General features: G+C 39.5%; 2 protein-coding genes across 3 annotated transcripts; one reads left to right on the top strand and one right to left on the bottom strand.

The window, feature by feature from the left end:
- Positions 1-3,354: 3,354 nt before the first annotated feature.
- On the bottom strand, positions 3,355-5,101 carry LOC139781980 (uncharacterized). 2 transcript variants are annotated; one of them, XM_071720870.1, is made up of 4 exons: positions 4,926-5,101; positions 4,580-4,740; positions 4,387-4,503; positions 3,355-4,139 (listed from the first exon to the last, which is right to left on the bottom strand). In XM_071720870.1, the coding sequence occupies exons 2-4, from the start codon at positions 4,730-4,732 to the stop codon at positions 3,642-3,644; spliced, it is 768 nt and encodes a 255-aa protein (XP_071576971.1). In that variant the 5' UTR covers positions 4,733-4,740; positions 4,926-5,101; the 3' UTR covers positions 3,355-3,641. The 2 variants fall into 2 exon arrangements, with proteins under 2 accessions (XP_071576971.1, XP_071576970.1); XM_071720869.1 differs by lacking the exon at positions 4,926-5,101 and having other exon boundaries at positions 4,580-4,903.
- Positions 5,102-8,047: 2,946 nt separating this feature from the next.
- Positions 8,048-12,940, top strand: LOC139781981 (uncharacterized). The gene is made up of 4 exons (XM_071720871.1): positions 8,048-8,205; positions 8,334-8,613; positions 8,797-9,295; positions 9,612-12,940. Exons 1-4 carry the CDS (start codon positions 8,048-8,050, stop codon positions 12,938-12,940), a joined length of 4,266 nt encoding a protein of 1,421 aa, XP_071576972.1.
- The last annotated feature ends 14,582 nt before the right edge of the window (positions 12,941-27,522 follow it).

Raw genomic sequence — 27,522 nt, 5'->3', positions numbered from 1 at the left:
TAACTACTTCGGGATCGACTTCTTCCTCGAGAATGTCAATGGTCGAGGCGGTCGACGGGGTCGGGGATGGTTCTCGGGGAGGTTCAACCAGAGGGGGAGGCCTAGGTATAACGGGGAGGACGCGGAAAGGGGGAACGCGACAAACAGGGCGAGGAGGCGAATTAGGAGGAGGCGGCGATGGGGGCTCCTCCGGCTGAGCGGGTGGAGGCGGTGGAGTGGCGAGACGCGGAGGATCGGCGTTCTCGTGTTCGTGTCGGAGGGACTCCGACACTAGATCTCTCAGTTTCTTTCGCGCTTGCTGATTATGTCGGTCCCTCCACCGCTTGATCGAGCGGAGATTCCGCCTTCGAGGGGGTGGAACTTCCGGGTCCACTAAAATTATTTTATTTATGTAGTGGTCGATCTTCCTCGGACCCGATTGGAAGCATACAAACAAGGAAATCGTTACGAGCTCAAGGTGTCAGCGAACCGGCTGAGTCCGCGACAGCGACGAAGACGCCGGGAGTCTAAGCCCGGCAAGTCGGCCAGACCCGCGACAACGCCAACGACCGCCGCGAATCCAATGAGTCCGCGACAGCGACGAAGACGCCGGGAGCCAAAGGCCGGCAAGTCGGCCAGGCTCGCGACAACGCCAACTACCGCCACGAATCCAATGAGTCCGCGACAGCGACGAAGACGCCGGGAGTCAAAGGCCGACAAGTCAGCCAGACCCGCGACAACGCCAACGACCGCCGCGTAACCAGTGTCCACGCCGATCAACCCAGACCCGCGGCACTAACAAACGCTATAGTAAACTCCCGGGGATCCGATGGTTGATAGACCACAAAAAGGAGGGCGATAACGCGAGAAAAGAAAAAAAAGGAAATTATGGGATTTACTACTTGTTGCTGATCAAATTGATGTAGAATAGAGTCTCTTGAATACAGAGTCTGGCCATTCCGTAGACTTCCTTCTATTGGTTCAGTTTCACAAGCCCCTCAAAATGGCGAAAATGGCGGAATTTTCAAAATGAAGAAATATTGCGTATTAATAAATGTAAAATAATAAATCAGAAAAACACTTTTATTGCCATTAAACATAAAAAAATGTATTTTCGTATATATATAAATACATAGAATATATATACATAATAGAATACAATATAAAAGTACAACATACATTATTCTTATATATAGATATATATGTAATAAAGTATAACATACATAATTTTTAATGAACGAAAGTATGCATTGCCATGGTTTTGCTACTATAATTTTTCTTTTTTAAGTTGGATTTTACACACGATATACGCATTCTATATAATATAAAACGTTTCATTATTTTAAATTTTAAATTGTGGCAATCTTTTATTGTGTCACAATAAATATCATTCATTTTATCTAAATAAAAACTAAGAAAATTGCAGTTTGTTTTTTTTAAATCTGACATGTATGATCGAATAATTATTTCCATCTTGAGAAAATAATCAAACGTTTCCTCATTGACGAAAAAGAGCGTGTTTTTACGGAAGCATTTCAAGAGAACTAATTTTGTATATTTTTTATTAAAATAATTTTTTGATCCTGTAGAATCTAAACATTGAGGACATGTTTTTGTGCATTTAACAATACTTGTGATAATGTAACCTGCTATATTGTACAATAAATTCATTTCAATATTGTCGAGATGAATATTGTTGTTAGGCTTAATAAAAATTACTTCTTCACATTGTTTAGATTGTTTAATTGTTGTAGAATTATCTAGAAAATCGCCAATCATATCACCATCATCTTCATCATAATTTGAAGTATGTAATGATTTCATATATTTTGATATTGTAAGAAGTTTTAAATTCTGCTTGAACTGTAATGCGTTTGGAATTGGATGTCTTACTCTTATCGCAGAAAAAAGATTTTCAACACAATCCTGTGTCAATCGACCAGTAAGTACGTAGAAAAATCCGCGTTTATGTATTAGATACTTCGTCAACTCAATAATAGAACTTGTGGTAGTCATAAAACCATTTTGCACAGGCTTAAATTTTGGTTGATGACCAATTTTTACTTTTCTAAATAATTCTACAATAGATTCTAGAAATGCTATAGAGTCATTGAATTTTTTTTTTTCTTTTCATTACCCGCTTGTTTGCCTAACGCAAGTTTTGGCGTCCTTGCAGTTACTAAAGTGAACCATTTAGACATACATTCAATAAAAAGTGATGTCGTATTAAATTCTTTTTTATTTGTTTCTTTAGCATAAAATTTCATTGCGCTGCTAACATCTCTACTAATTATATTTTTTGCTTTATTGACTTTCATTTTATTAAATGTGCTGCAGGAAATGTCTTTTTTTTTATTTTAGGAATTAATTTGAGTTGAAAATTTTCTTGAATATCTACTAATTCATCTAAGTGTGCACATTCGACAACAGCTGTTGATAAGTTATGCATATCAACAAATGTTTTGGGCAATTCAATGACTTTATTATTTAATAAAGTAGACTTTAAGTTTTTTAGTAAGTGTGGAGCATCAGCATTAAAAAAAAGTTTTTGATTACTATTAACAGGATGTGGTATGTAATTTCTGACTTCGGATCTGTTGCTGCCAATAGCACCAAATGCTCTCCACATACTTAGATTAATAGGACCCATATCAGAAGTTATGCTATGAACGTATAGACCAATAGATTCTGCTTTTTCAATAATCTCTTGTATAACAGGTTTCAAAATAGCACCATCAATACTATCTGGTGTAAGGAAATAAGCTATAACCATTTTCCAACGTGTAAAAAGTCCTCCAAGCATAAAAACTAAACTGTGAGTAGCTTCTTTCATTTGGCCTAGAACATATTCATAAAAAAGAGAACCAGAAAAAGAAATTATTATAAACCAAGAAAAGAAACAATTTTATTGCATATCCTGATGTATAGTAACAACAGTTTATGCTCATATTTTGCAATGTATCTTGGAACTTTATGCTAAATGCAATAGGGGAGTATATCTGTTATTAAAAAAATTTTTAACTATATATTAGATGATGTTCCATAATACATTACAAAACATGCACAAATAAACATTTTTTCTGCTCCACAAAAAATAATCCTATAGAAAAATTGAACAATCTGTTTAGTTAGCTAAATAACATTATTCTTATTAATGTATAGTTTATCTGAAATGAATTCTTATATTATAGTGATTTATTATTATCCGTATCACTTATAAATATTCGGTATTTATTAGACAATAATATTTTTGTAAAAAAAATATTTAATTATGCAAAAGTAATTATACTAAATGTAATAAAAAATTGTATTATATATAAAAATATTAGTATTAAAAATATAAATTACAAATGTATTAGAAATTATTAACCTGATCTATCTGGCAACGTCGATAAACCAAAATGTGAATTTGTTGCTATATCAACTTGTTGTCCTGCAATAATGCTCATCTCATCAATTGCAAGCATGCAATCTTTCTCTCGATTATCGGTAAAATTTAAAATGTAGTTACGTAATATGTCAAACGTTTGATTACAAATACCGGGTTCAAAGTCTATGTTCTCAATTTTTCTTCGAAGAGTACGCTCTGCTGGTAAAGGAATATCCTGATTCCGTAATTCTTTATAACTATTATTACCGCAAGATAATCTTAAGCGAATAGCTTATTTGATAGTAGCAGAACACCATTTTTTACCGCGCATGAATTTCTTGCAGAGAGCTGCAACTTGATCGTCGTTAAATATTCTCTTGTATCTAGCCTTTAAATTACTATTCTCTTCTAATAATTTTCTTCTTTCATACATAAGTCTTTTTATTCTTTTTTTCATCATTATCCGCGACTTTTCTGATTTACTTAGTATCATATTTGCTTGCTGAAATTTTGTTTCCACTTGTCGTAATTTGGCCTGTGTAGCATCTAATAATGCTTTTTGAACTTTTAATTCTACTTCTTCAAAGTTTTTCTCAGGATTACCAATTTGAAATGGCACACATATCATTGAGTCTGAAATTGGCGTTGACACTGGCGATGTATTAATTGACTCTATTTCTGTATTATTTACAGCTGCTTCTGTTTCCTTAAAAGCGTCTTCCTCTATCAAATCATCAGACAAATATTTTTCATTGTCTACTTTATTATTTTCCGTAATATCAATTTCAGTCTAAAACATATAAACAATCTTATTGTAAACTAATGGCCCGTCTACAATGAGTCATAGATATGAATCGTAAGGTCGTACAGCAAATCGACCAACGACAGTCAAGAATGTATAAGAAAACTTGATTGTGGTTGATCGATTTGTTTACGATCTTAAGACTACGACTCATTGTAGACGAGGCTTAAATCTAATGACACAACTTAAAACCATGCATATTTTTAAGTGTTATTGCATACTATATTTCACTTACATTTGATGAAGCAGAAACAATTTCTTTCTGCATAAAAATAGTTGGAACTGCACAACTTTTCAGCTTTTTCTTGCCATCAACACGTACTTTTTCCCACATTTCGGGTAAAAAATGTTCCTATTAAATATAATAAACATAAGTAATGTAATTGCAAAATGTAAATAACTTGAATACACAGAAAAATGCAGTTTACCTCACATACAAAACAGTCTTTTAATGCATCCAAATCATGTCGACCAATGTTTTGAATCCATTGTTCTCTTCTTTCTGTATTTCTTGGGATGCGATGTAAGGAATAACCTTTTTTCCAAGAATTGGAACATTTTGTTACGCAGCAATAAGGCATCTTGTAACCTATACAAATTAGTTCACTATAATATTTCTATAATAAATTATATCATAATCATATTATTAAGGTTAGAAAACATATAATTTATGTTTTCAACTTGTTTCAAAAATTCTGTTATTCCAAACAATTTCACTTGTGGTATATTCAAAAAATTAAATAAACTTTATATGTATATACACAATTTATTTACCTTTTTACAATCAGAAAAATTCAGAAAATACGGAACACTCCACAGCAGGAACCACTCACAATCACTTATATATGTATTGAGTATAGTATGTACGCCATTTTGAGGGGCCTATTGGCCAGACTCTGTATTCAAGGGACACTAATGTAGAACAGTAATTGAAGTAGCTGGATCTCCTTGGGCCCTGTGGGCAGCCTCTCGTCGATACTTAGTGAGTTTAAGCTCGCGCACAGAATTTAACTCAAAACTCAAGATCGGATTCGAATGTGATTCCGTTCGTACCCAGATGAGATGAATTGAGAGAGGGAACCTCGTGATGTCGCGATTTATATAGGAAAGTTGAAAGGATGGAAGGGGTGGATTTCGTTGTGGGAGGTGTCTGGTTTTCGTTTTGGGAAATTTGGTTGGCGGAATTCTTCTAATTTTTGTTTAGAGGATTTCTTATTGGGCGAGATGTTTCTCACCCAAGAGGTAGGTTCTTAAGTCTTTGCTTATCCTAGATAGCTAGAGACGGTTATCGATTTTTCCGGTTTTCCATTGGTGAGTCCCCTCGTAAGGCCTCCACCGTCTTGTTGGGGGTATAACCCATCGCTTCTTCCAGTGACTCATTTGTTTTCGACTATCGCCGATTTCTCTTTTATTAGGGTCCCTTATTTATCTCGCGACCCTGTTTTCAGTACCGACAGACAAATGCATTCCATCTAATCTTAAGTGCAGTTTTATTGCAAACAGAAATTTCCGCCACGTGCTCTTACAAGATTTCCAAAAGCACGTTTTAGATCTCGTTTCTGTTTGTCGGAACATTGCGCGGGCAATTTTGAGCTAGTCGCGCGACGCAATAAAGATCCTAAGCAAACTCCGTCTAGGATTAAGGCGCGTCGTGTCGCCGGGCCCATAGTTATGGGCCAGACAAAGTTGATAAAAAAAATCCGATCACGTATGCCCCGTCTGTCAGTAGTTTATTCTGGAAGGTCGCTTTGTCGCCTAGCCAAATAGCTGGTTGAAAGAAGAAAATAAGGAATGTGAGGAGATCAAAGCTCACTTGCCGATCGATAACCGTCCGTGCTCAGTTTACTTATCTTAATCTTAAGGCCTATCTTGGGCGCATAGGAATTTGTTAACTTCGATAATAAAGCATTGATAAATTAAGATATATATTTTTTCAAAAGCTGTAAAATTAAAAGTGAAATGATTTATTCCATATATTATAACTTGGCACTGCTTGACATGAGACAATGCCGTGTCTCTTGATACCACTCTTTGTCAAATTTAAAATACGAGAAATGAATCCTATCGAATGCCATCTATTGGATAATCCGAATTTAAAGTTAAGCGAAAAATCTAGTGATTATATATCTATCTATACTAATCTATAAAATTCTTACGGGTGGTGTATGTTTGAACGTTTTTAACTTAAAACTATTGGACCGAATTTTTACCAAAAGTATATAAAATAGGGGTAAAATTTTCCGGGAAGTGCTATAGAGTGTGTAGTTTTTCGTTACCGATTTTTTTGGGAACCGGTATCCGAAATTTTTCCAATTTTTCGGGAAATAATTGACTGAATTTTAAAGAATTGTATATAAAACAGGGGTATAGAATTTCCCGGGGAGTGCCATAAAGTGTATAATTTTTCGTTACCGATCTTTTTGGAAACCGATATCAGAAATTTTTCCAATTTTTCGGGAAATAATTGACCGAACCTTAAAGAATTGTATATAAAACAGGGGTAGAATTTCCCGGGGAGTGCTATAAACTGTATAGTTTTTCGTTACCGATCTTTTTTGGAACCGGTATCCGAAATTTTTCCACTTTTTCGGGAAATAATTGACCGAATCTTAAAGAATTGTATATAAAACAGGGGTATAGAATTTCCCGGGGAGTGCCATAAAGTGTATAATTTAAAGTGCCACAAAGTGTATAATTTAAAGTGGTATATATGAAATAAGGGTAGAATTTTCCGGGGAGTGCCATGTGTATAGTTTTTCGTTATTGATTTTCTGGAAACCGAAATTTTTTTAATTTTTCGGGAAATAATTGACCGAATCTTAAAGAATTATATATGAAACAGGGGTAGAATTTTCCGGGGAGTGCTATAAAGTGTATAATTTTTCGTTACCGATTTTTTGGAAGTCGGAATAATTTAATTTTACATTAATCTACCGATTTATTGATTTAGTTAAAACCGGTTCGCTTTTGTTGAAACAGGTTCAAAAATTTTAATGATTTAATTTTACATTAATCTACCGATTTATTGATTTAGTTAAAACCGGTTCAAAAATTTTATTAATTGTTCGAGAATGGGTTTAATTGCCAAATTAATTTCTGGGGAGTGCTATAAAGTGTATAATTTTTCGTTACCGATTTTTTGGAAGCCAAAATAAGGATATTGAAACACAAATGAAGTCGTTTGAAGAAAAACGACACCCGGGCGAAGCCCGGGTAACCAGCTAGTAATTATATATAATCTACATGGATAAATGCTTTTTATAAATATATATATAAAACAAAGTCGGGTTAGTTACACCATTTATAACTCAAGAACGGCTGGACAGATTTTGTATTAAGACCATATGAAATAGGGGTAGAATTTTCCAGCTTAGCATATAGAGTGTATAGTTTTTCGTTACCAGGGCGATTTTTCGTTACCGGGGCGAACGGGAAATTTTTTGCGGTCGCTCGGTCCGACGACCGGGGGGGGGGGGGGGGGCAAGCTAGGCCGCGAGCCAAATCCTAAATGAACTATTGAACTTAATAAATTTTTTGTATTCATTTTATTACGTTAATTAAAATCATAAATTAAGTTTAGCTAAAAGGTATCACTACATTCATTGACTGTTAGGCGGTACGAAGTTCGCCGGAGAAAGGGAGGGAGGACTCGAATCGAAATGTAAACAAAAAAATAGAGATGTATGAGATGTATAGAGAGATGTATATAAACACAGAATGTATGAGAAATTCTCGGAACATTCCATTGCCGCTGCCTGTCAGTATATAAGCTGTAAATCGCGAAAGGTTACCGGTCGATTTGTTTGTTTTGTGCGAGTGTTATTAATACTTATTGTGCGAGTTATTATTAAAAATGCCGCGACCCAGAAAGTCTAATCTTTCCCAACAAAGCCGTAATGCAATTAGGCTTCGTAACATTGCGAATCAATCCACTGAAGAAGAACGAGAAATCGCACGAGAAGAGCGCCGCGTTAGTATGGCTCGACTTCGTGCTTCTAAAGGAGCACGTGCTTCACAAGAGCAAAGAGAGGCAGCCCATGAAACGGCTCGGTTGGCAATGAGAAATCGTCGAGCTTATCGCACAGATCAACAACGAGATAATCTTCGACGTGCAAGAAGAAATGCTTCAAGTGTTGATTTGAATCGAGCAGCGTTTCTATACGATTGCACAATTGATTACAGTTCGCATCCTTTCGTTCGCATTGGTTCAATGGACGTTGTTTGTGGGCATTGTGGCGCATTGAAGTTTGCTGGAGAAACGCCTGGATTGTGTTGCCTTAATGGCAAAGTGAAATTGCCATTATTGACTCCGCCACCTGAGCCATTGCATTCATTGCTTCGTGGCGAAACACCAGAATCACGACATTTTTTAGCGAACACTCAAAAATACAATGGCTGTTTTCAAATGACTTCATTTGGGGCAGACATTATCGTAGAACATGGATTTAATCCGACATTCAAGGTAATTTATGTTGAAGAGAGTAAATGTTCATTTTTTTTAAAAGATAAGATTTAAGACAAAAAAATTTGCTCAAATGTTGTTTGTTAGGTCTCTGTATTTGTCTCTAAAATAAATAAGGCATGCTAACATTTAAAAAAAATTGTGATTATAAATCAGTAATACTAACTTCGCTTTCGACTATAGATTCAAGACCAGATTCACCATCGAATTGGATCATTGCAACCTGTTGAAGATGCACAGCATAAATTCTTACAAATATACTTCATGGGCAATATGGAGGAACAACTTGATCGGCGTCAAGAGATCAATACAGAAATGAAAAGAGTAATTCTTCATGATCTGCAGCAACTACTTCATGAACATCATGCATTGGTCAGGCTGTTCAAGACTGCGTTGGAGCGCATGCCAAATGATGACTACAAAGTCGTGATCAGAGCGGATAAACGACCAGCTGGAACACACAAACGCAGATTTAATGCTCCAACAATAGATGAAGTTGCAATCCTGATTGTTGGTGAAAACTTGGAAACACGCGATATTGTGCTTACACGTCGCGATACTGGGCAACTGCAACAAATATATGAAACACACCGTTCATATGACACGTTGCAATACCCGCTGATGTTTTGGCAAGGAGACGATGGATATCACTTCAATATCAAGATGATAAATCCATTGAATGGTGAGTATTAATATCATAGTTTTCATTTCAACATGACATAAATTTTGCTCGGTTTAGTTTTGGTTTTCAAAAAAAAAGAACCACTACTAATTTCTCAGGAAGTCGTAAGAGTCGACTAAGGGATTAGGGGCTGTTTGTTTGGAGAATATTGGGCAAAGGGCTGGCAACCAATCTTAAATCATTTATCTTAACCCTTTTTAAATATGCTAAAAATGACCTTCGGGGATTTAGTGATCACACGGTTCTGTTCACCCTTTCATGGAATACGGACGTAAGTTTTACTTCTAAGATACTAATTTTACTGTTTTTATTTTAGGTGAGGAAACTACCAAGAAGGTTAGCTCGATGAATTATTACGCATATCGTTTGATGATTCGTCAAAATGCTGACAACTATTTGCTGCGATTTCGTCGATTGCTTCAGCAATATTGCGTCGACATGTACGTCAAAATCGAAACGGAGCGCCTAAATTTTATTCGGTTTAATCAAGCCAAACTGCGTTCGGAGGAGTATATCCATTTACGCGATGCAATTAGCACCGAAGGAGATGCAGCTAATGTTGGTCGTTTGACTATTCTACCGGCGACGTACACAGGTAGCCCGCGTCATATGCATGAATATGCGCAAGATGCAATGACATATGTTCGTCATTACGGTCGGCCAGATCTATTCATTACCTTTACGTGTAATCCGAAATGGATAGAAATTGTTCAAATGCTGCTTCCCGGACAAACATCAAATGATCGGCACGACATCACCGCACGTGTTTTCAAGCAAAAAATCAGGTCGCTGATGAATTACATTGTTAAGCAACGCGTCTTTGGGGATACTCGATGCTGGATGTATTCAATCGAATGGCAAAAACGAGGCTTGCCGCATGCACATATTCTTATTTGGTTAGTCGAAAGAATTCGACCAGATCAAATAGATGATATCATATGTGCCGAGATTCCTGATCCTGAAACCGATCTAGACTTATATGATGTTGTAATTACGAATATGATTCATGGACCGTGTGGCGCCATCAACCCCCAATCACCGTGCATGGTCGACGGCAAGTGTTCCAAACGTTATCCACGACAGTCGACGACGGAGACCATCACTGGCAACGATGTTTATCCACTGTATCGGCGTCGATCACCCGATGATAACGGTCGAACTATCACAACGAAAGTGAAAGGAAACGATTTCGTGGTCGACAACAGTTGGATTGTTCCATATTCGCCACTTCTTTCCAAAACATTCAAGACACATTGCAACGTTGAGTATTGCAATTCGGTGAAGTCGATCAAATACATCTGCAAATATGTCACGAAAAGCAGCGATATGGCGGTTTTTGGCATCCAAACCTCCAATACCAACGATGAAATTACGCATTATCAAGTTGGTCGATATGTGAACTGCAATGAGGCGATTTGGCGTATATTCTCATTCCCTATTCACGAACGTCATCCCACTGTTGTACATTTGGCGGTGCATCTGGAGAATGGTCAACGAGTATATTTCACCGCGTCGAATGTTGCTCAACGTGCTGAAACACCTCCAGCGACAACATTGACCAGTTTCTTTGCGATTTGTCAAAGCGATCCGTTTGCACGAACGTTGCTTTACTCGGAGATGCCACGTTATTACACTTGGAACGCTTCATCGAAAAAATTTCAACGTCGGAAGCAAGGCGATGCGGTTCCTGGTCATCCGGATGTGCGTTCTACTGATGCTCTTGGTCGTATTTACACAGTTCATCCGAAGAATGATGAATGCTTCTATTTGCGGTTGTTGCTGGTGAATGTTCGTGGGCCAACATCATTTGAATCACTACGAACTGTTAATGGTATAGTGTGCCCAACATTTCGTGCTGCATGTCAAAAGCTCAATTTGCTTGAAAACGATACTCATTGGGACACGGCAATCGCTGAAGCAATTATTTCTGCATCTCCAAGTCAGATACGTACATTATTTGCTATCATCATTTCGACATGCTTCCCATTGAATCCACGTGACCTGTGGAACAAATACAAGGATAACATGTCAGAAGACATTTTACATCGAATTCGTGTCAGTTCAAGAAATCCAGATCTTGAGGCGAATGAGGAGATGCATAACCAGGCTTTGCTCTTGATCGAAGACATGTGTTACCTCATGTGCGGCAGTTTGTTAGTCAGGTTAGGAATGCCAGCGCCAGATCGTGGAATGAATGACGCATTTAATCGAGAATTGGAGCGTGAACGTGAATATGATCGACATGAATTAGACCAATCAGTTCGAACGAATGTACCCCTATTGAACCCCCAACAGAAGGAAGTCTATGATACATTAATGAAGGCAATTGATGATGAAAATGGTGGCTTATTTTTCCTGGATGCCCCCGGAACTGGGAAGACATTTCTCATGTCATTGATTTTGGCCACTGTTCGTGCGAGATCCGACATTGCGGTAGCAGTTGCTTCTTCTGGAATAGCGGCCACATTGTTAGAAGGATGCCGTACGGCTCATTCAGCGTTAAAATTGCCGTTAAACCTTCAAACTATTGAACAACCGACATGTAACATTGCGAAACACTCCGCAATGGCCAAAGTTTTAGTAGCGTCTAAAATCATCATCTGGGACGAATGCACAATGGCGCATAAACACGCATTAGAAGCACTTGACCGAACATTGAAAGATCTGCGTAATGACTACAGATGTTTTGGAGGCGCAATGATTTTACTGTCTGACGATTTCCGCCAAACACTGCCAGTCATTCCAAGATCGACTGCTGCCGATGAAATAAACGCTTGCCTCAAAGCATCAAATCTGTGGCGCTATGTGAAGAAACTTCAGCTGGCAGCAAATATGAGAGTTGCATTGCTGAACGATCCATCTGCTCAAGATTTCTCCAAACAATTGCTGACTATTGGTAATGGCCGTGTTCCTGTCGACGAATCGAGCGGATTGATTTCATTTCCTCCGAATTTTTGCAATTTTGTCTCATCGAAAGACGAGCTCATCAACAAAGTATTCCCGAACATCATTGCTAACCACAAAAATAACGAATGGTTGAGTGAGCGAGCAATTTTAGCGGCTAAGAATAAAGATGTGGATGACTTAAACTTTGTAATTCAGAATCAAATCGTTGGTACTCTGCATTCATTCAAATCTATTGATTGTGTAACAAACGAAGACGAAGCCACCAACTATCCAACTGAATTTTTAAACTCCTTGGATGTGCCTGGCTTACCACCGCACAATTTACAACTAAAGGTTGGCTCGGTAGTCATCATGCTTCGAAATCTAAACCAACCAAAACTATGCAATGGAACGCGTTTGGTGATAAGAAAACTGATGATCAATGTGATTCACGCGACGATACTCAAAGGAAAATTCAAAGGTGAGGAAGTTCTCATTCCGAGGATTCCGATGATCCCAACCGATATGCCCTTTGAGTTTAAACGAATTCAATTTCCGATTCGTCTTGCATTCACCATGACGATTAACAAATCACAAGGCCAATCCTTGAGTGTTTGTGGTCTGAATTTAGAAAATGCATGTTTTTCTCATGGTCAATTGTACGTGGCATGTTCACGTGTCGGCAAACCATCCGCTTTATTTGTTCTTGCGCCTGATAACAAAACGAAAAATATCGTATATCACAAGGTGCTTCACTGAAGAGAATCAACCCAAGTGTAACCCATGCAGCAAAATACATAGCTTCATCAAAGCAAATGTCTTGCCGACACGCCATTGAAATACTTGATTTTTGTACTTTTATTGAATTTTTTTTTCTTTATATATATTATCCTAATAAACTATTGAACTTAATAAATTTTTTGTATTCATTTTCTTACGTTAATTAAAATCATAAATTAAGTTTAGCTAAAAGGTACCACTACATTTATTGACTGTTAGGTGGTACGAAGTTCGCCGGGTCAGCTAGTAATTTATATATAAATTATATGAACTCATATATAATTATGTCAAATTGTATATGAAACATTTATATATATTTAAATAGATTATAATCGCCTGTATAATTATATATAATTGTATAGGGTTATATATACTTCCATATGAATCTTATATGTATCCATACATGAGTGCATATATAATGTATTGTTCATATCTGGTTATATTTGGAATTATATATGCCCATATATAATTTTATATAAAGCACCTTTCATATATAATCTACGACGACGACGACGATGTCCCTTCGGTCTCGCCGGCCGAAAAGGAGCGCGCCGTCGCTTTGCCTTTTCTCAGGCTTAATATGATAGTTTCTCGAAATCTCTATAGCCAGATGGTAGCTTGACCGGACACTTTCTCCAATATGATAATGGGCGCCAGGTGCGAATACGCGCACCACGTTACTCTAATTCCAACTCTGACACTCAAACGCAAAATATCTCAGGCGTGCAGTCCATAAGCGAGACCGCTGGTGGATCTCGGTTGAAGGGAGGAGAGGGAGCGCAGCGCAATCGACACACAAAGAAATAAAGCACTTAAATAACAAGGGTAACAAGTATATTTAATAAGAAAGAGAAGACAGGATAGAGTATGTTTTTCCGCAAAGGACCGACGACGGTCACAGCGCGTCCCGCCACGCTTCGCGAGATCGGCGAAGTATCTCGTTGCCACTCATTACTGAGCGCGAATCAACTCTAGCGCGGAACAATATTCTAATGCGGGACGATACATTAACGCGGGGTGTGCCTTACGCAACGATACTCTAACGCGACACAATACTCTACGCCAACTGATATTTTAACGCGACACGAACGATATCACGAATACTTTACGCGAGACGACACATTGACACGAGAATGATACGCTCCTGTGAGCGATACATTCCACGCAAACGATACATTAACATTACGCGGACCGAGACATTAACGCGAGCGATACCTTACGCCGAACGATACATGAACATTACGCCGGATTTCGCGGCATCGACGCACGCTTACTTACAACGAACGCAACGACCCACGACACGAATCTCCCAAAACGCAACGACACACGACACGATAGTCTCCAAAAAAAATGACCGCGAATCCCTTCGGATTACGCGAGTCCCAGATTGACCCCGCGATTGACCTCGACCTTCACGCACGAAGCCTTGCGAGGTCCGCAATACTACACAGCGATGCCCCGCACGCCGCGACGCGATCACGCGTAGGCCACGCTACGGCCCCGCGATGATACGGTGCCCGGTCGTGCGAAGAGCACCCCGCCTAAAACGGCTCGATTACGCCCGGCGCATCTTCCCGTTCACGAAACCCCACCGAATTCTCACAACGATCTCACGAAAATCACACGACACATCACGCTCCAGTTCTCACAACGATATCACGAAAATCACACGGAAACTAAACGCATCCGACGGAAATCACACAGAAATCGGACGACTCAAATTACGCGGAAATCATACACATTACGAGACGCTGACTGTCGGCGGCCGCACTTCCGAATCCCCGAGACGGGCAGCACAACTCTCGTTTTCTCGGCCGGGCCCTCCCGCGGTATTTCTCTCGATTCTCTAATAGCGATAACACATTCTCGCGGCACAACGCGACTCCCGGGAGGGCCTCGGTATCGCAGCGATCTTACTTTGGATGCGTGAGCAGTGGCCTTACAATTTTCCTTCGTTCTTCACCGGCAGCCTTATTCCGGAATCGCTCGCAGGGGCTGGATGGTACCGTTCGCAACCTCGGCTCGCACGACAGTAACTCTCTCCGGTCCGGCGGGACCACGCTGGGCCCGCGCGCCTGCGCGCCGGGGTTGCACCACTGCCGATCGTGCGATCGCCGCGCCCGACTTCCGGCGCCTTCGCGATCACCGCGCCCGATGCCTGCTGCGCCCTATGCGATCGCTGCGCCCACCCGGGCGCCTCTCGCTCACGCCTCCACCTACCGGCGGGTGTTTCAAATCCGCGTCGAGTCCGGCTGTCCAGGCCGCGACTCGAGGACCGGTCCATCGACGGCCAGGCTGGACAGGCCGTGGCCTGTCGACCGGTGGCGGGACTCCGGTAGTGGCTTTATCGCGGGACTGGGACCTTTGTCGGGGCGTCCCCCTTCTCGGTCCCTCCGTGCCCCGGGCCGTCATCCTGGTTGCGGGCGGCGCAGCCTCCTGTGGTGCTCGTGGTTCCGGCTATGGGCCTCAGCGTGACCCGACCGTCGGCCGTCCTTCCTCGGTAAGCTTCCGGCTGTCCACCTGCAATAATCCCGCGGTGCGACTTTACGTCGTTACACGAGTCCCTGGCCATCTGCTCCGCACCCCTCGCTCATAACCTGCAAGTCTTACAAAATTTAGTCTAACGATAGCTCTAACGCCTCGCCCGCTCGGGTGGAGGCACCACCCTTGACGCCCACCTCGGCCGAGCTACCATCCGGGCCGGGGACGTGACTATGTCACGTCACAAATCACATATAATCATATATATTTATATATGTATAATTATATATAATCTTTTTTTCCCGGGAATAGTGTGAAACTCGAGTTGAAAAAGACCGGTTACGACATGTTCAATCAAGGAAAACATTTATGCGGTCCGATTTGAAATTAGAGGCATTTAGTTATGATTCAAATTACGAATATCAATTTCATCCGAGAGTAATAATTGGGAAAATGGATGCAATATGTGATCATTATCAAGCAAAAAAGTTTAAAACTTAAGCACCTGGAAAGTGTTGTTCAAGCGGAAAAGTTAAACTACCGTCTTTAAATCAACCACCCGACACACTCCTTATGTTTGTCCACAATAAGGAGTGTGGCGATCCACGCCACCAATGATACACGCCCGCGCGGTGCCTGTAATACCGGTAGTTCGCGGCAACGCCGCTAGGCGTCGCATCGCCCACACATTCTCTCGAGTACAAGATTCCGCACCGACGAGTATATAGGGAGACCCCCTACGGGACCGAGGCAGATATTTTCAGGCGCTAGTCGTTTAGGGCAAGAGTTCCCAAGCTCCAAGCCGACACGGCGCCAGTCGCCCGGCACACAGCGCGAGACGCTAAGCCACACAAAACGGCGCCTGGTCGCCTGGCAGAGGCGCGAGTCGCCAGCCACACAAACGGCGCTTGGTCGCCTGGCAGAGGCGCGAGCCGCCAGCCAATTAGAGGCGCTTGGTCGCCTGGCAGAGGCGCGAGACGCCAGCCAATCCACGGCGCTTGGTCGCCTGACATAGACGCTAGACGCCTACGGCAGCAGCGCGTGAATGCTCACCGACTCAAGGCGCTAGTCGCCCTCTGAAGTAGCACACGATCGCTTGCCGCCTTCCTCGGCGTACAGACACCTCCGGCAGTAGCGCGTGGACGCTCGCCAACTTCCTAGGCGCACGGACACCTTCGACATCCACGGAAACCAGCCCAAGGAAGGAAGGAAGAAACGCGGCCACGCAGACCAAACGAAGAGGAAGCAAAATCATTTTCAAGCAAAATGAGATTAAAGACACTGACACAATAACACTTGTAAATATGTAAATATACTCTGTTTATACCAGATATACCTCCATTTCTAACCTCCTTTGCGATTTACAATCCATGGGCCGACTCCTACTCACGCATCAGTAGCAGACTAAGGTAGAATACCGTTTAGATATAAGTAGTAGCGCCCATAAGGATATTGAAACACAAATGAAGTCGTTTGAAGAAAACCGGCGCCCGGGCGAAGCCCGGGTAACCAGCTGGTATATATATGGGACGTTCCACGTCAACCGGATCAGTGCTGCGGCCAAAATTTAAAGCGACGAAAAAATACGTATGAGGTCTCAATTTAAAGCTTGAACAAAGAGCTACAAAAAGCCATATGCGCCTTAGCAAAAATCAAGATGGCGACGTTAATATGGCGGCCATAAACTCAAAATTTTTGATCAATCAACCGGCTCAGTGCTGCCGCCAAAATGTTCAGCGACAAATAAATTCGTATAAGGGCTTATTTTGAAGCTCGAACTGAAAACTTTTAAAAGCCGTATGCACATTTGCAAAAATCAAGATGCTGGGTCCAAGATGGCCGACTTTTCGTCAAAATTTGATGTCAATGCCTTTAAAAACACCAGATTTGTTTGAAAATTTATCGACAGGGATTTTGAACGTCACTTCTCTCAAATCTGGTGTGATAGGTTCCAAATCACAAAATGCCGGATCCAAGATGGCCGACTTTTCGTCAAAATTTGATGTAAAAGCCTTAACCCTTAAATGCCACCCGGGGTCCAGCGGACCCCAGACCCTTTAGAATGATATATTTTCAAATGTTCCCGCCAAATATGGAGCTCATATTTATTTATTTATAATTTTTATTTTTTTTGATTTTGGAGCCAACATTTTAACTGTTGGCGATCTTAATTTTTTATACTATGTTGAAATTGAAATTTTAATAATATAAGCATTTTATTCTCTTTTCTAAGCCTTGAACAACATTGAAAATAATTTTCATAACTAAATATCAAAAAATCAATAAGTAAGAAGACATTTTTCATGCTGGGGTCTTTTAGACCCCATGTGTCATTTACGAGATTCTTGAGAGGTGTGGCATTTAAGGGTTAAAAAACACCAGATTTGTTTGAAAATGGATCGACAGGGATTTTTAAGGTCACTTATCTCAAATCTGGTGTGATAGGTTGCAATTCACGTAATGGCGATCCAAGATGGCCGACTTATGACTAAAATTTGTATCGATTGCCTCTAAGAACACCGGATCTCGTTGCAAAAGGATTTATGGAGGTTTCTAATATTGGGATTTTCACTCGTGACGTAGCCGTGACGTCACAAGGCCAAGATGGCTGGCCTATTCCTGAAAATTGTACGCAAACATATGATCTGAGGTGGTTTATCATGCCTTTTAAACGCGTGTGATAAAAATATGTATTTAAATATAACAGAAATATGTGCATTTGAACAGTGCACCCCTTCCTCAAGGAATTTCTTGGAAGGAGAAAATTTTGTTGTGCTTTGGACATTTATTAACATGCGGGATAACCTCTCAAGATGATGACAAATGGCATTTAACTGCATATTGCCTTCAAATGTCAGATGTTAAAGGTGCACCTCACGAAATAAACATAGTGATATTGAAACCAGGGAAAATATCATCCGCAAAATGTAGTTGCAAAGCAGGGATGAGTGCAAAATGCAAACACACGGTTGCAGTTTTGATATATTGTAATCGGTAAGTACATATAAAAGTTATTAATGTATGTTAACAATAACACATGTGAGAAAAGTTGATTTCTTCTCACAAATATTGAAACACTTATGATCTTCCAGAGGTGCAGATTTATACCCATCTACAGCCGCGCTGTGTTGTACGTTCCAGATGCATTTTTTATCGGTGCAGGAAATATTCTCAAATTTATCGACATCATGTCTAAAAGTTTACATTGATTAGAAACAGCATACTACTACATGTGTTATTGTTAACATACATTAATAACTTTTATATGTACTTATCGATTACAATATAGCAAAACTGCAACCGTGTGTTTGCATTTTTCACTCATCCCTGCTTTGCAACTACATTTTGCGGATGATATTTTCCCTGATTTCAATATCATTATGTTTATTTCGTGAGGTGCACCTTTAACATCTGACATTTGAAGGCAATATGCAGTTAAATGCCATTTGTCATCATCTTGAGAGGTTATCCCGCATGTTAATAAATGTCCAAAGCACAACAAAATTTTCTCCTTCCATGAAATTCCTTGAGGAAGGGGTGCACTGTGCAAATGCACATATTTCTTTTATATTTAAATACATATTTTTATCACACGCGTTTAAAAGGCACGATAAACCACCTCAGATCATATGTTTGCGTACAATTTTCAGGAATAGGCCAGCCATCTTGGCCTTGTGACGTCACGGCTACGTCACGAGTAAAAATCCCAATATTAGAAACCTCCATAAATCCTTTTGTAACGAGATCCGGTGTTCTTAGAGGCAATCGATACAAATTTTAGTCATAAGTCGGCCATCTTGGATCGCCATTACGTGAATTGCAACCTATTACACCAGATTTGAGATAAGTGACCTTAAAAATTCCTGTCGATCCATTTTCAAACAAATCTGGTGTTTTTTAAGGCTTTTACATCAAATTTTGACGAAAAGTCGGCCATCTTGGATCCGCCATTTTGTGATTTGGAACCTATCACACCAGATTTGAGAGAAGTGACGTTCAAAATCCCTGTCGATAAATTTTTAAACAAATCTGGTGTTTTTAAAGGCATTGACATCAAATTTTGACGAAAAGTCGGCCATCTTGGACCCGGCATCTTGATTTTTGCAAATGTGCATACGGCTTTTAAAAGTTTTTAGTTCGAGCTTCAAAATAAGTCCTTATACGAATTTATTTGTCGCTGAACATTTTGGCGGCAGCACTGACAAGGGAACCTCGCGAAGTGGAAAATTCTGATTTTAATGAAACTTTCCACACATGGGGAGTAAAAAGATGAATTTAGATATTTTTTGTAGCGGCCCAAAAACGGTTTTAAGGGGTGAAACCACTGCTCATATGTAGAGCGGTTTTTTGCTTTTCTCGATATATCTCGAAAAATATTTGAGATATCAAAAAATGTTTCAAATAAAAGTTTTATAGTAAAATCTCCTCTATTCAACAACATTAATATAATATTTTTTAAAAATAATTTTTTAAACAAAACTTTTTTTTTCAAAATTTTGTTAATGTTGTTGAATAGAGGAGATTTTACTATAAAACTTTTATTTGAAACATTTTTTGATATCTCGAATATTTTTCGAAATATATCGAGAAAAGCAAAAAACCGCTCTACATATGAGCAGTGGTTTCACCCCTTAAAACCGTTTTTGGGCCGCTACAAAAAATATCTAAATTCATCTTTTTACTCCTCCTACATGTGTGGAAAGTTTCATTAAAATCAGAATTTTCCACTTCGCGAGGTTCCCTTGTGAGCCGGTTGATTGATCAAAAATTTTGAGTTTATGGCCGCCATATTGACGTCGCCATCTTGATTTTTGCTAAGGCGTATATGGCTTTTTGTAGCTCTTTGTTCAAGCTTTAAATTGAAACCTCATACGTATTTTTTCGTCGCTTTAAATTTTGGCCGCAGCACTGATCCGGTTAACGTGGAACGTCCCATATATATAAAACATTAACATAATTGTTTTTTTAAACCACGTTTAACTGCAATAATTAAATTATATTAAACCAATTAATAATTTTGAAAATAAGTAATTTAATTGAAACTAAATATTTATGATTCAAAAAATTAATAACTATTTTCCACTAATTATTAATTTTTAGGAGTCAGGCCGCCAGGTTGGTGAGAGAGAGAACGCAGAGTTGCGGCTTGATCCTTGAATTCGTAAAGAGAAAGAGAGGTGAGCTCTCACCGGAAGGGGAAGAGCACGCGCAAAAGAGCAAACGGAAGAGCGACGAGAGGGACCCGCGGCTGAAAGGCGACGATACAAAACAAGAATGTTGATGTTTTTAACGGATATATAATAAAAACAGTCAATATGATTACATCTGTAGTTTTAATTATACAGCCGATACAATATATGCGTGAGCGGCGTGACGTACAGGCAGAAGCGCGGGACGACAGTTGGCACGCGTGAGCAGTAACGAAAACGGAAACTATATAAACATAAGAACTCAATACGGGGATGTAAGAACGCATCTAGCGCCAAATAAAAATGGCGTATTCTTACCCATTTATTATTAAAGAGTTTTACCTCAACACTTCCCCTAAAACTTTGAATCAATAATAAAGAAAAATAATAACATTTTATGTATCCAAAGAAAGCCCCCTCATAGAAGGAAAGAAAAATAAATGAAACTTAATGTCCTTATTCAGTTTGTTTCTCAATTATACTTAACAATTGACGCAGTCTCTCAAATCGTACTCGAGGAATTGGTTTGGTAAGAATGTCTGCAAGTTGTTCTTCACTTGATACGTGTTCTATTTTCATCTGACCGTTTTGAACTAACTCTCGCACGAAATGAAAGCGCACATCAATATGCTTCGAACGTTTGTAAAAACCTGGATTCTTAGCCAACTTAATAGCGCTAGCGTTGTCCACACGAAGTACAGGTATGTCATTTAGGGGTAAAATCTCGTTGAGCAGTCTGTTTATTCACACAATGTCCTTAGCAGCTATATATTCTGCTTCTGTGGTGGACAACGAGACACTTTGTTGCCGTCTACTGGTCCAAAGGAAGGCTCCACCGCTGTATTTAAGGATAATTCCACTAACCAATCTTCGAGTAGCCGGATCACTTGCATAGTCTGCATCACTATAGGATTCCAGTTCTCCTGCAGAATTTCTGTATCGAATGCCCATAGTTGTCGTACCTTTAACATACTTTAGCATACGTTTAACCATAATCCAGTGTTGCTACCTAGGTTTTTCGAGAAATTGAGATACATAGCTCACTGCCAAAGCAATATCTGGTCTGGTAGCTACTGCCAAATACATCAGGCAGCCAACAGCTTCTCGATATGGGGCATCCGTCAAATGAGCATCAGCAACTTCTTCAATCAGTTGATTCTTCTCAAATGGAGTAGAGACTAGATTCGCGTTTTCCATGTTGAATCTTCTCAGTATATCTTTGGCGTACGTCTCTTGAGTAATGAAGATTGAACCATCCTCTTCTTGATTGATCAGTATGTTTAGAAAACATCCAACCGGTTCAACAGTTGTTTTAAATTCTGCTTCTAACCTGTTTAAAAACTTCTCAATAAGATATTTTCTTGTTGCAGCTACTAATCCATCATTAACGTATAAAACGACTATCAGCATATCCTCATCAGAGATTTTATAAAATAAGCACGGATCCGCTGTGCTCTCAAGAAATCCGAGATTAAGTAAAAATTGCTTGAATCGTTCGTTCCAGCATTTTGGTGACTGCTTGAGTCCGTACAAACTTCTCTGAAGCTTACACACACGATTAGTGCCATCATTATATCCTTGAGGCTGCTCCATATAAATATCCTCCTTAATTATACCGTTCAAGAAGGCCGTTTTTATATCAAATTGTGCTAGCTTTAAGTGTTTACTTGCAGCAATGCTTAGCACCGTCCGTACCGTATCAAGGCGAGCAACAGGACTAAATGTTTCTTCGTAATCTATTCCTTCGCGTTGACTAAAACCTCGAACAACAAGCCGGGCTTTGTAACGGTTAATCTCACCTTTAGAGTTGCGTTTAATACGATACACCCAGCGATTAGATATGAGTTTACAACCTACTGGTAAGTCGACTAATGTCCATGTCGCGTTCTCCTTCAACGAAGCCATTTCTTCCGCCATCGCTGCTTTCCAGTGTATTCGTTCCGCTGACTTAATTGCTTCCGAGTAGTTCCTAGGCTCGTCAACCTCAGTCAACATTAATTCCACCAAACGACGTGGAGGTTTAATTTTACTCCTGTCTCGCAAATCTCGTTTTGTCGATTCTTTTGGCGTGGAATTCGATGAGTTGCACACTGGACTGTCAAGTTTATTATCGGAAGATGAATCAGCCTGGGAGTCAGGCTCTTGTGCAGTCTCATTCGGTCCGTCTCTTGTTGCAGTAGGCACCAATGCTAATGTTTTTCCAGCTTTCTCAGGCTCAAACACAACATCTCTGTTTCGAATAACTTGATTCTTCGACTTCAGCCAGATGCGAAAACCACCAATGTTGTCCGAATACCCGACAAAAATACCAGGTTCAGATTTTGAGTCCCATTTCTTCCGCAATTCTTTCGGTACATGCACAAAGCAGGTGGTACCAAAAACGTGAAAATTCTTCAAGTGCGCTGTCTTCCCCGTAAACAGTTCATACGGTGTTTTCTCGTCAACACTGCTTGTGGTCCTGTTCGATTAAGTGTGTAGACAACAGTGTTGACTGCTTCAGCCCATAAATGTTTCGGTAAGTTCCTCGACATCAGCATTGTTCTGGCAAGTTCAACAACAGTTCTATTTGTTCGTTCAGCACAGCCATTCTGCTGCGGTGTATATGGATTGGTTACAGCAAATATTACACCATTTGACGCCAACAGTTTTCGGACTTTGCTGTTATCAAATTCCAGACCACCATCACATTAAAAAACTTTCATGGGATGTCCACATTGAGTTTCAATAACCTGCAGCATCTCTGCAACTTTCTCGACAGTTTCAGACTTTTCCTTAAGAAAATAAACCATGCGCAATTTTGAGTAGTCACATGTGAAACATAAGAAATACCTTGCTTTGCCTAATGACGTGCATTCCATTGGACCACAGAGATCTGCATGGATGATCTCACCGAGTGATTTGGCACGTTGTTGACGTGATTGGAAAGTATTACGATGCTGTTTACCCTCAACGCAGGCGCTGAAAAATGAGTTGTCATCTACGAAATCGATTTCATGTTTCTTGAGGATTTTCTTCACATGACGTATGTTCTGGTGGCCAAGTCGTTCGTGCCAGATTTGTGCAGTATCCTTTGACGACAGATTGGCCTCATTAACACAAGACAATTCCGGCTGCTTTACACGGATCATCAGTTTAAATAGTTGTCCAACTCGTATCCCGCAGGCTTTGACGACGGAACCTCTAACAAATTCACAATTACTTTTAAAAGACTTGAATATCATACCTCTATCAAGTGCTGAAATCACTGAAAATAGATTTCTTCGGGCACTCGGTATATATAGGACATTTTCCATTCTGCACGGCAGCCATTTTCCGTTAACAAGCACTTCAAACTTAATCGTTCCTCTTCCAAGAGCGTCCATGGTAGATTTGTCTCCGATGTAAACTTTAACTGGCGTTTCAAAAAGTTCAAACGATGAAAACCATTCGCCATGATGTGTAACATGGTCTGTCGCGCCCGAATCTACAATGCACGAATCATTATTAAGTTCAACATTCATAGCTTCACAGATGAAGGCTTCTTCGTTGTTGCTACTAGTCGTTGTACTTGTTCCCTCTGGCTTCTTCTGTTTAACAGTCGGACAATTTCGCCGAATATGTCCTCTTCCGCCACAGTTGTAGCATTTGAATAATTTTTCTTTATTTTTGCTTACTTCAGACTCAACAGGTTTCTTCAGATGCTGGTTCTTTCTGCTATATTCCTTCTTTCCTTGGATTTTAGCCTTGCTTGCCAGTAGAGCTGTCAGTTCCTCTTGTTTTCCTGCTTGTTGCTTCCGACGTGATTTTTCAGACGTTAAAACTCCCACCAAGTTTTCGAACGTTTGCTGAATTTCCGGTCTCGCCCACCAAGCTTGACGAAGGCTTTCATACTCGTCCGGTAGCGTGTCCAACAGTTTAACCACTAGTGATGATTCGTCATTTTACATTCATCTGCTGCATACGCAAGGTTAGTCCCTCAAATTTAGCAATATGCGTAACCATATCATCAGTTGAATTCATACTGAAATTGAAAAACTCAGACTGAACAGTGTGAGCAGCTTGTTTAGTTTGTTGCTCAAATACCGCGTGTAATTTGAGCCACATTTCTCTAGCAGTTTCACACTTAACCAAGAGTATCATTACTTTGGCTTCCAGCGTTCTAACGATAATCTGACTTGCAGCACGATCCGCCTTGTCCCAGATTTTAGCTTTCGCTCGATACTGCACTTGTTGCTCATTACTTGCATCGATCGTTAATGGTTCCGGTTTTACAATTTCACCAAGACAAACCTCATATGCGTCGTCAGTCCCGCGTAGCAGATTTCTTATAGCAAACTTCCAGGTATTCCAGTTTTCTGCGCCTCGTAACTTTTCAACTCCGTGGAACTCCATGCTTGATTCGTTTCAAGTTATTTCCAGTGAACGATCCAGACAACCGCGCTCTTATAACCTTATGCGTTTTGTCCCGTTCACAGAGGCAGAAGAATACAGCACTTCTACAACAGATTCCACTTTATTACAAGGAACCACGCTCTGCTACCATGTTGATGTTTTTAACGGAGATATAATAAAAACAGTCAATATGATTATATCTGTAGTTTTAATTATACAGCCGATACAATATATGCGTGAGCGGCGTGACGTACAGGCAGAAGCGCGGGACGACAGTTGGCACGCGTGAGCAGTAACGAAAACGGAAACTATATAAACATAAGAACTCAATACGTGGAGATGTGAGAACGCATCTAGCGCCAAATACAAATGGCATTTATTATTAAAGAGTTTTACCTCAACAAAGAAGAAAAGAGTACGTTCACTTTTGCACGAAATAAAGAGTTGCAGAGCAATAGAGACGGAGAAATGGAAGATATGTGGGATGGAAAGAGCGAAAGAGACATCCTGATAGCACTGACAATGCAAATGAGAGACATGAAGGATATGCTTACGCAGGAAAATAAAGAAATTAGAAGTGAGGTGCAACAGCTGAAAGAAGAATTGCGTACTGAAAGAGAGAGAAATGTCTTGAGAAAAAAGGAACTAGAAAAGAAAATAGAGGGAAAGCTCAAGGATTTTGAGAAGAAATTATTGGGAAGCGAGCAAGCAAATAAAATTAAAACAATAGAAGCCAGACTTAGTAAGATCGAGGAAGGCAATCAGAAGAATATACCGGGAACAAGCGAAAATACAGACGAATTGAGGAAACAAGTAAAGGAAATGGAAATCATGATGGAGAAAAAGGACAGAGAAGAAAGAAAGAATAATATTATTATAAAAGGCCTGAATGTAGGAAAGGAAAGAAAAGACTTGGAAAAGAAAGTAGAAGAATTTGTGAAAGAACCCAGGTAGCACATATTAGTTTCATATACGTTTTTTGAACGTATATGTACATAGTTTCATAACCGTAAAGAACCATTAAGAAACGTTTGAACAAAAATGTTTTTGAAACCATGATTTAAGAAACGTATTTTTTACATTTCTACAGTTAACAAAAATACCTATTTGTTAAATTTTTCCTTTCAAAATTATAATTTGCTTTATCTATATATATAATAGCTTTAATAGCCTTTTTTGAAACATTTAAATTTATATTGCACTAATTATTGCACAAAATAAATTATTTTATCCATGCACATATATCTACTTATTTACTTAAATTAATTTTGTCCTACCGGTCTTAATCTATTTGTTATCGGACAAATCTGAGCTTAGAAAACTTCCAACAGTTGCAAAATAAACATTCTGCTGAACGTGGCCATTGAAAGAACATTTATACGTGTGTTTCGTTTTGAAGAACTTCCTGAACTGGTGCACATCAGTGATGCAATTAAGTTAGAGTGAGACAAATATATTTTGTTTCACTTTAACTTATTGCACGAATGTGCACCAGTTCAGGAATTTCTTCGAAAAAAAATAGACGTCATAGATGGTATATGCATAAAGCTTCTAGAACATTCTCACGCATGTCTCAAAGACGTCATAAACACGTCCAAAAGACGTGAAAAGTAGGAATTTTAAATGTCTTTATCTAAAATGTCTTTATCATTAAAACAAAACGTTTCTATAATAGTTCTTTAAACGTTATTTTATCGGAAAAGAAACGTTCCAGCGAACGTTTTTCAAATGGACATTTTTACTCATGAGAAACGTTTCTAGAAATCGGTTATAAAACGTTTAGGAAAAACGCTTATAAAACATTTCTGAAACGTGTATGTGCTACCTGGGGAACGGCTGGGAGTAGAAGCGAAGGTGGAAAAAGCAAGATTAGTAGGAGGAGAAAGAATAATACAGGCAAAAATAAAGGATCAAGAAAATAAAAAAAGAATAATGGAAAGCAAAAAAGCCGACTGGAAAGAGAAGAAATCTACATTGAGAATGACAGAACGGTAAAGGAAAGGGAAATACAAAAGAAGATTGTGAAGATGGCAAAAGAACAGAGAGCGCAAGAAAAAGAAGTGGTAGTTAGATATTGGAAGTTAAAAATAGAAGATAAATGGTATAGATGGAACAAGGCCAAAGCAAGGTTAGAATTGCAGACTTTTTTCCAATCAGAGGACGGCGGAAGAGGCGAAGATAATGGCACGAGAATGGAGTTGAGAAGGACAAGAAGGCACATAATAAAAACAATGAATGCAAGGAAGGTAAAAGGAAAATAAGTATAATGTTCTGGGATGTGGCTGGAATATCAAGGAAAGATAGAGATTTCTGGGATTACGTGAAAAAGTTTGACATAGTCAACCTCACAGAAACCTGGATGGAAGAGAAATGCTGGAAGAAGATAGAGCATCTACTGCCAACGGACTTTAACTGGGAAATACAATATGCAAAGAGAGATAAAAAGAAAGGCAGAGGATCTGGAGGCATGATAACCGGAATAAGGAAAGCAATCAAAAAAGAAAGCGTACAAAAGGAAGA

The sequence above is a fragment of the Temnothorax nylanderi genome, unplaced genomic scaffold (genome assembly GCF_030848795.1).
Source record: "Temnothorax nylanderi isolate EJ_2023f unplaced genomic scaffold, tnyl_v1.0 TNYL_tig0378_pilon, whole genome shotgun sequence".
In the NCBI taxonomy this organism is placed as follows: Eukaryota; Metazoa; Arthropoda; class Insecta; order Hymenoptera; family Formicidae; genus Temnothorax; species Temnothorax nylanderi.
Note: the sequence above shows the minus strand (reverse complement) of the source record. Positions and strands in the feature narration are given on the sequence as shown.

Excerpts from the sequence above, each read along its gene's own strand:
- LOC139781981 (XM_071720871.1), top strand. The coding sequence starts at position 8,048 with ATGCAATTAGGCTTCGTAACATTGCGAATCAATCCACTGAAGAAGAAC. Across the intron at positions 8,206-8,333 it reads CCCATGAAACGGCTCGGTTG|TTCGCATCCTTTCGTTCGCA; the intron begins GCAATGAGAAAT and ends AATTGATTACAG. Across the intron at positions 8,614-8,796 it reads GATTTAATCCGACATTCAAG|ATTCAAGACCAGATTCACCA; the intron begins GTAATTTATGTT and ends TTTCGACTATAG.
- LOC139781980 (XM_071720870.1), bottom strand. The coding sequence starts at position 4,732 with ATGCCTTATTGCTGCGTAACAAAATGTTCCAATTCTTGGAAAAAAGGT. Across the intron at positions 4,504-4,579 it reads AAGACTGTTTTGTATGTGAG|GAACATTTTTTACCCGAAAT; the intron begins GTAAACTGCATT and ends TATATTTAATAG. Across the intron at positions 4,140-4,386 it reads TTGTTTCTGCTTCATCAAAT|ACTGAAATTGATATTACGGA; the intron begins GTAAGTGAAATA and ends TATATGTTTTAG.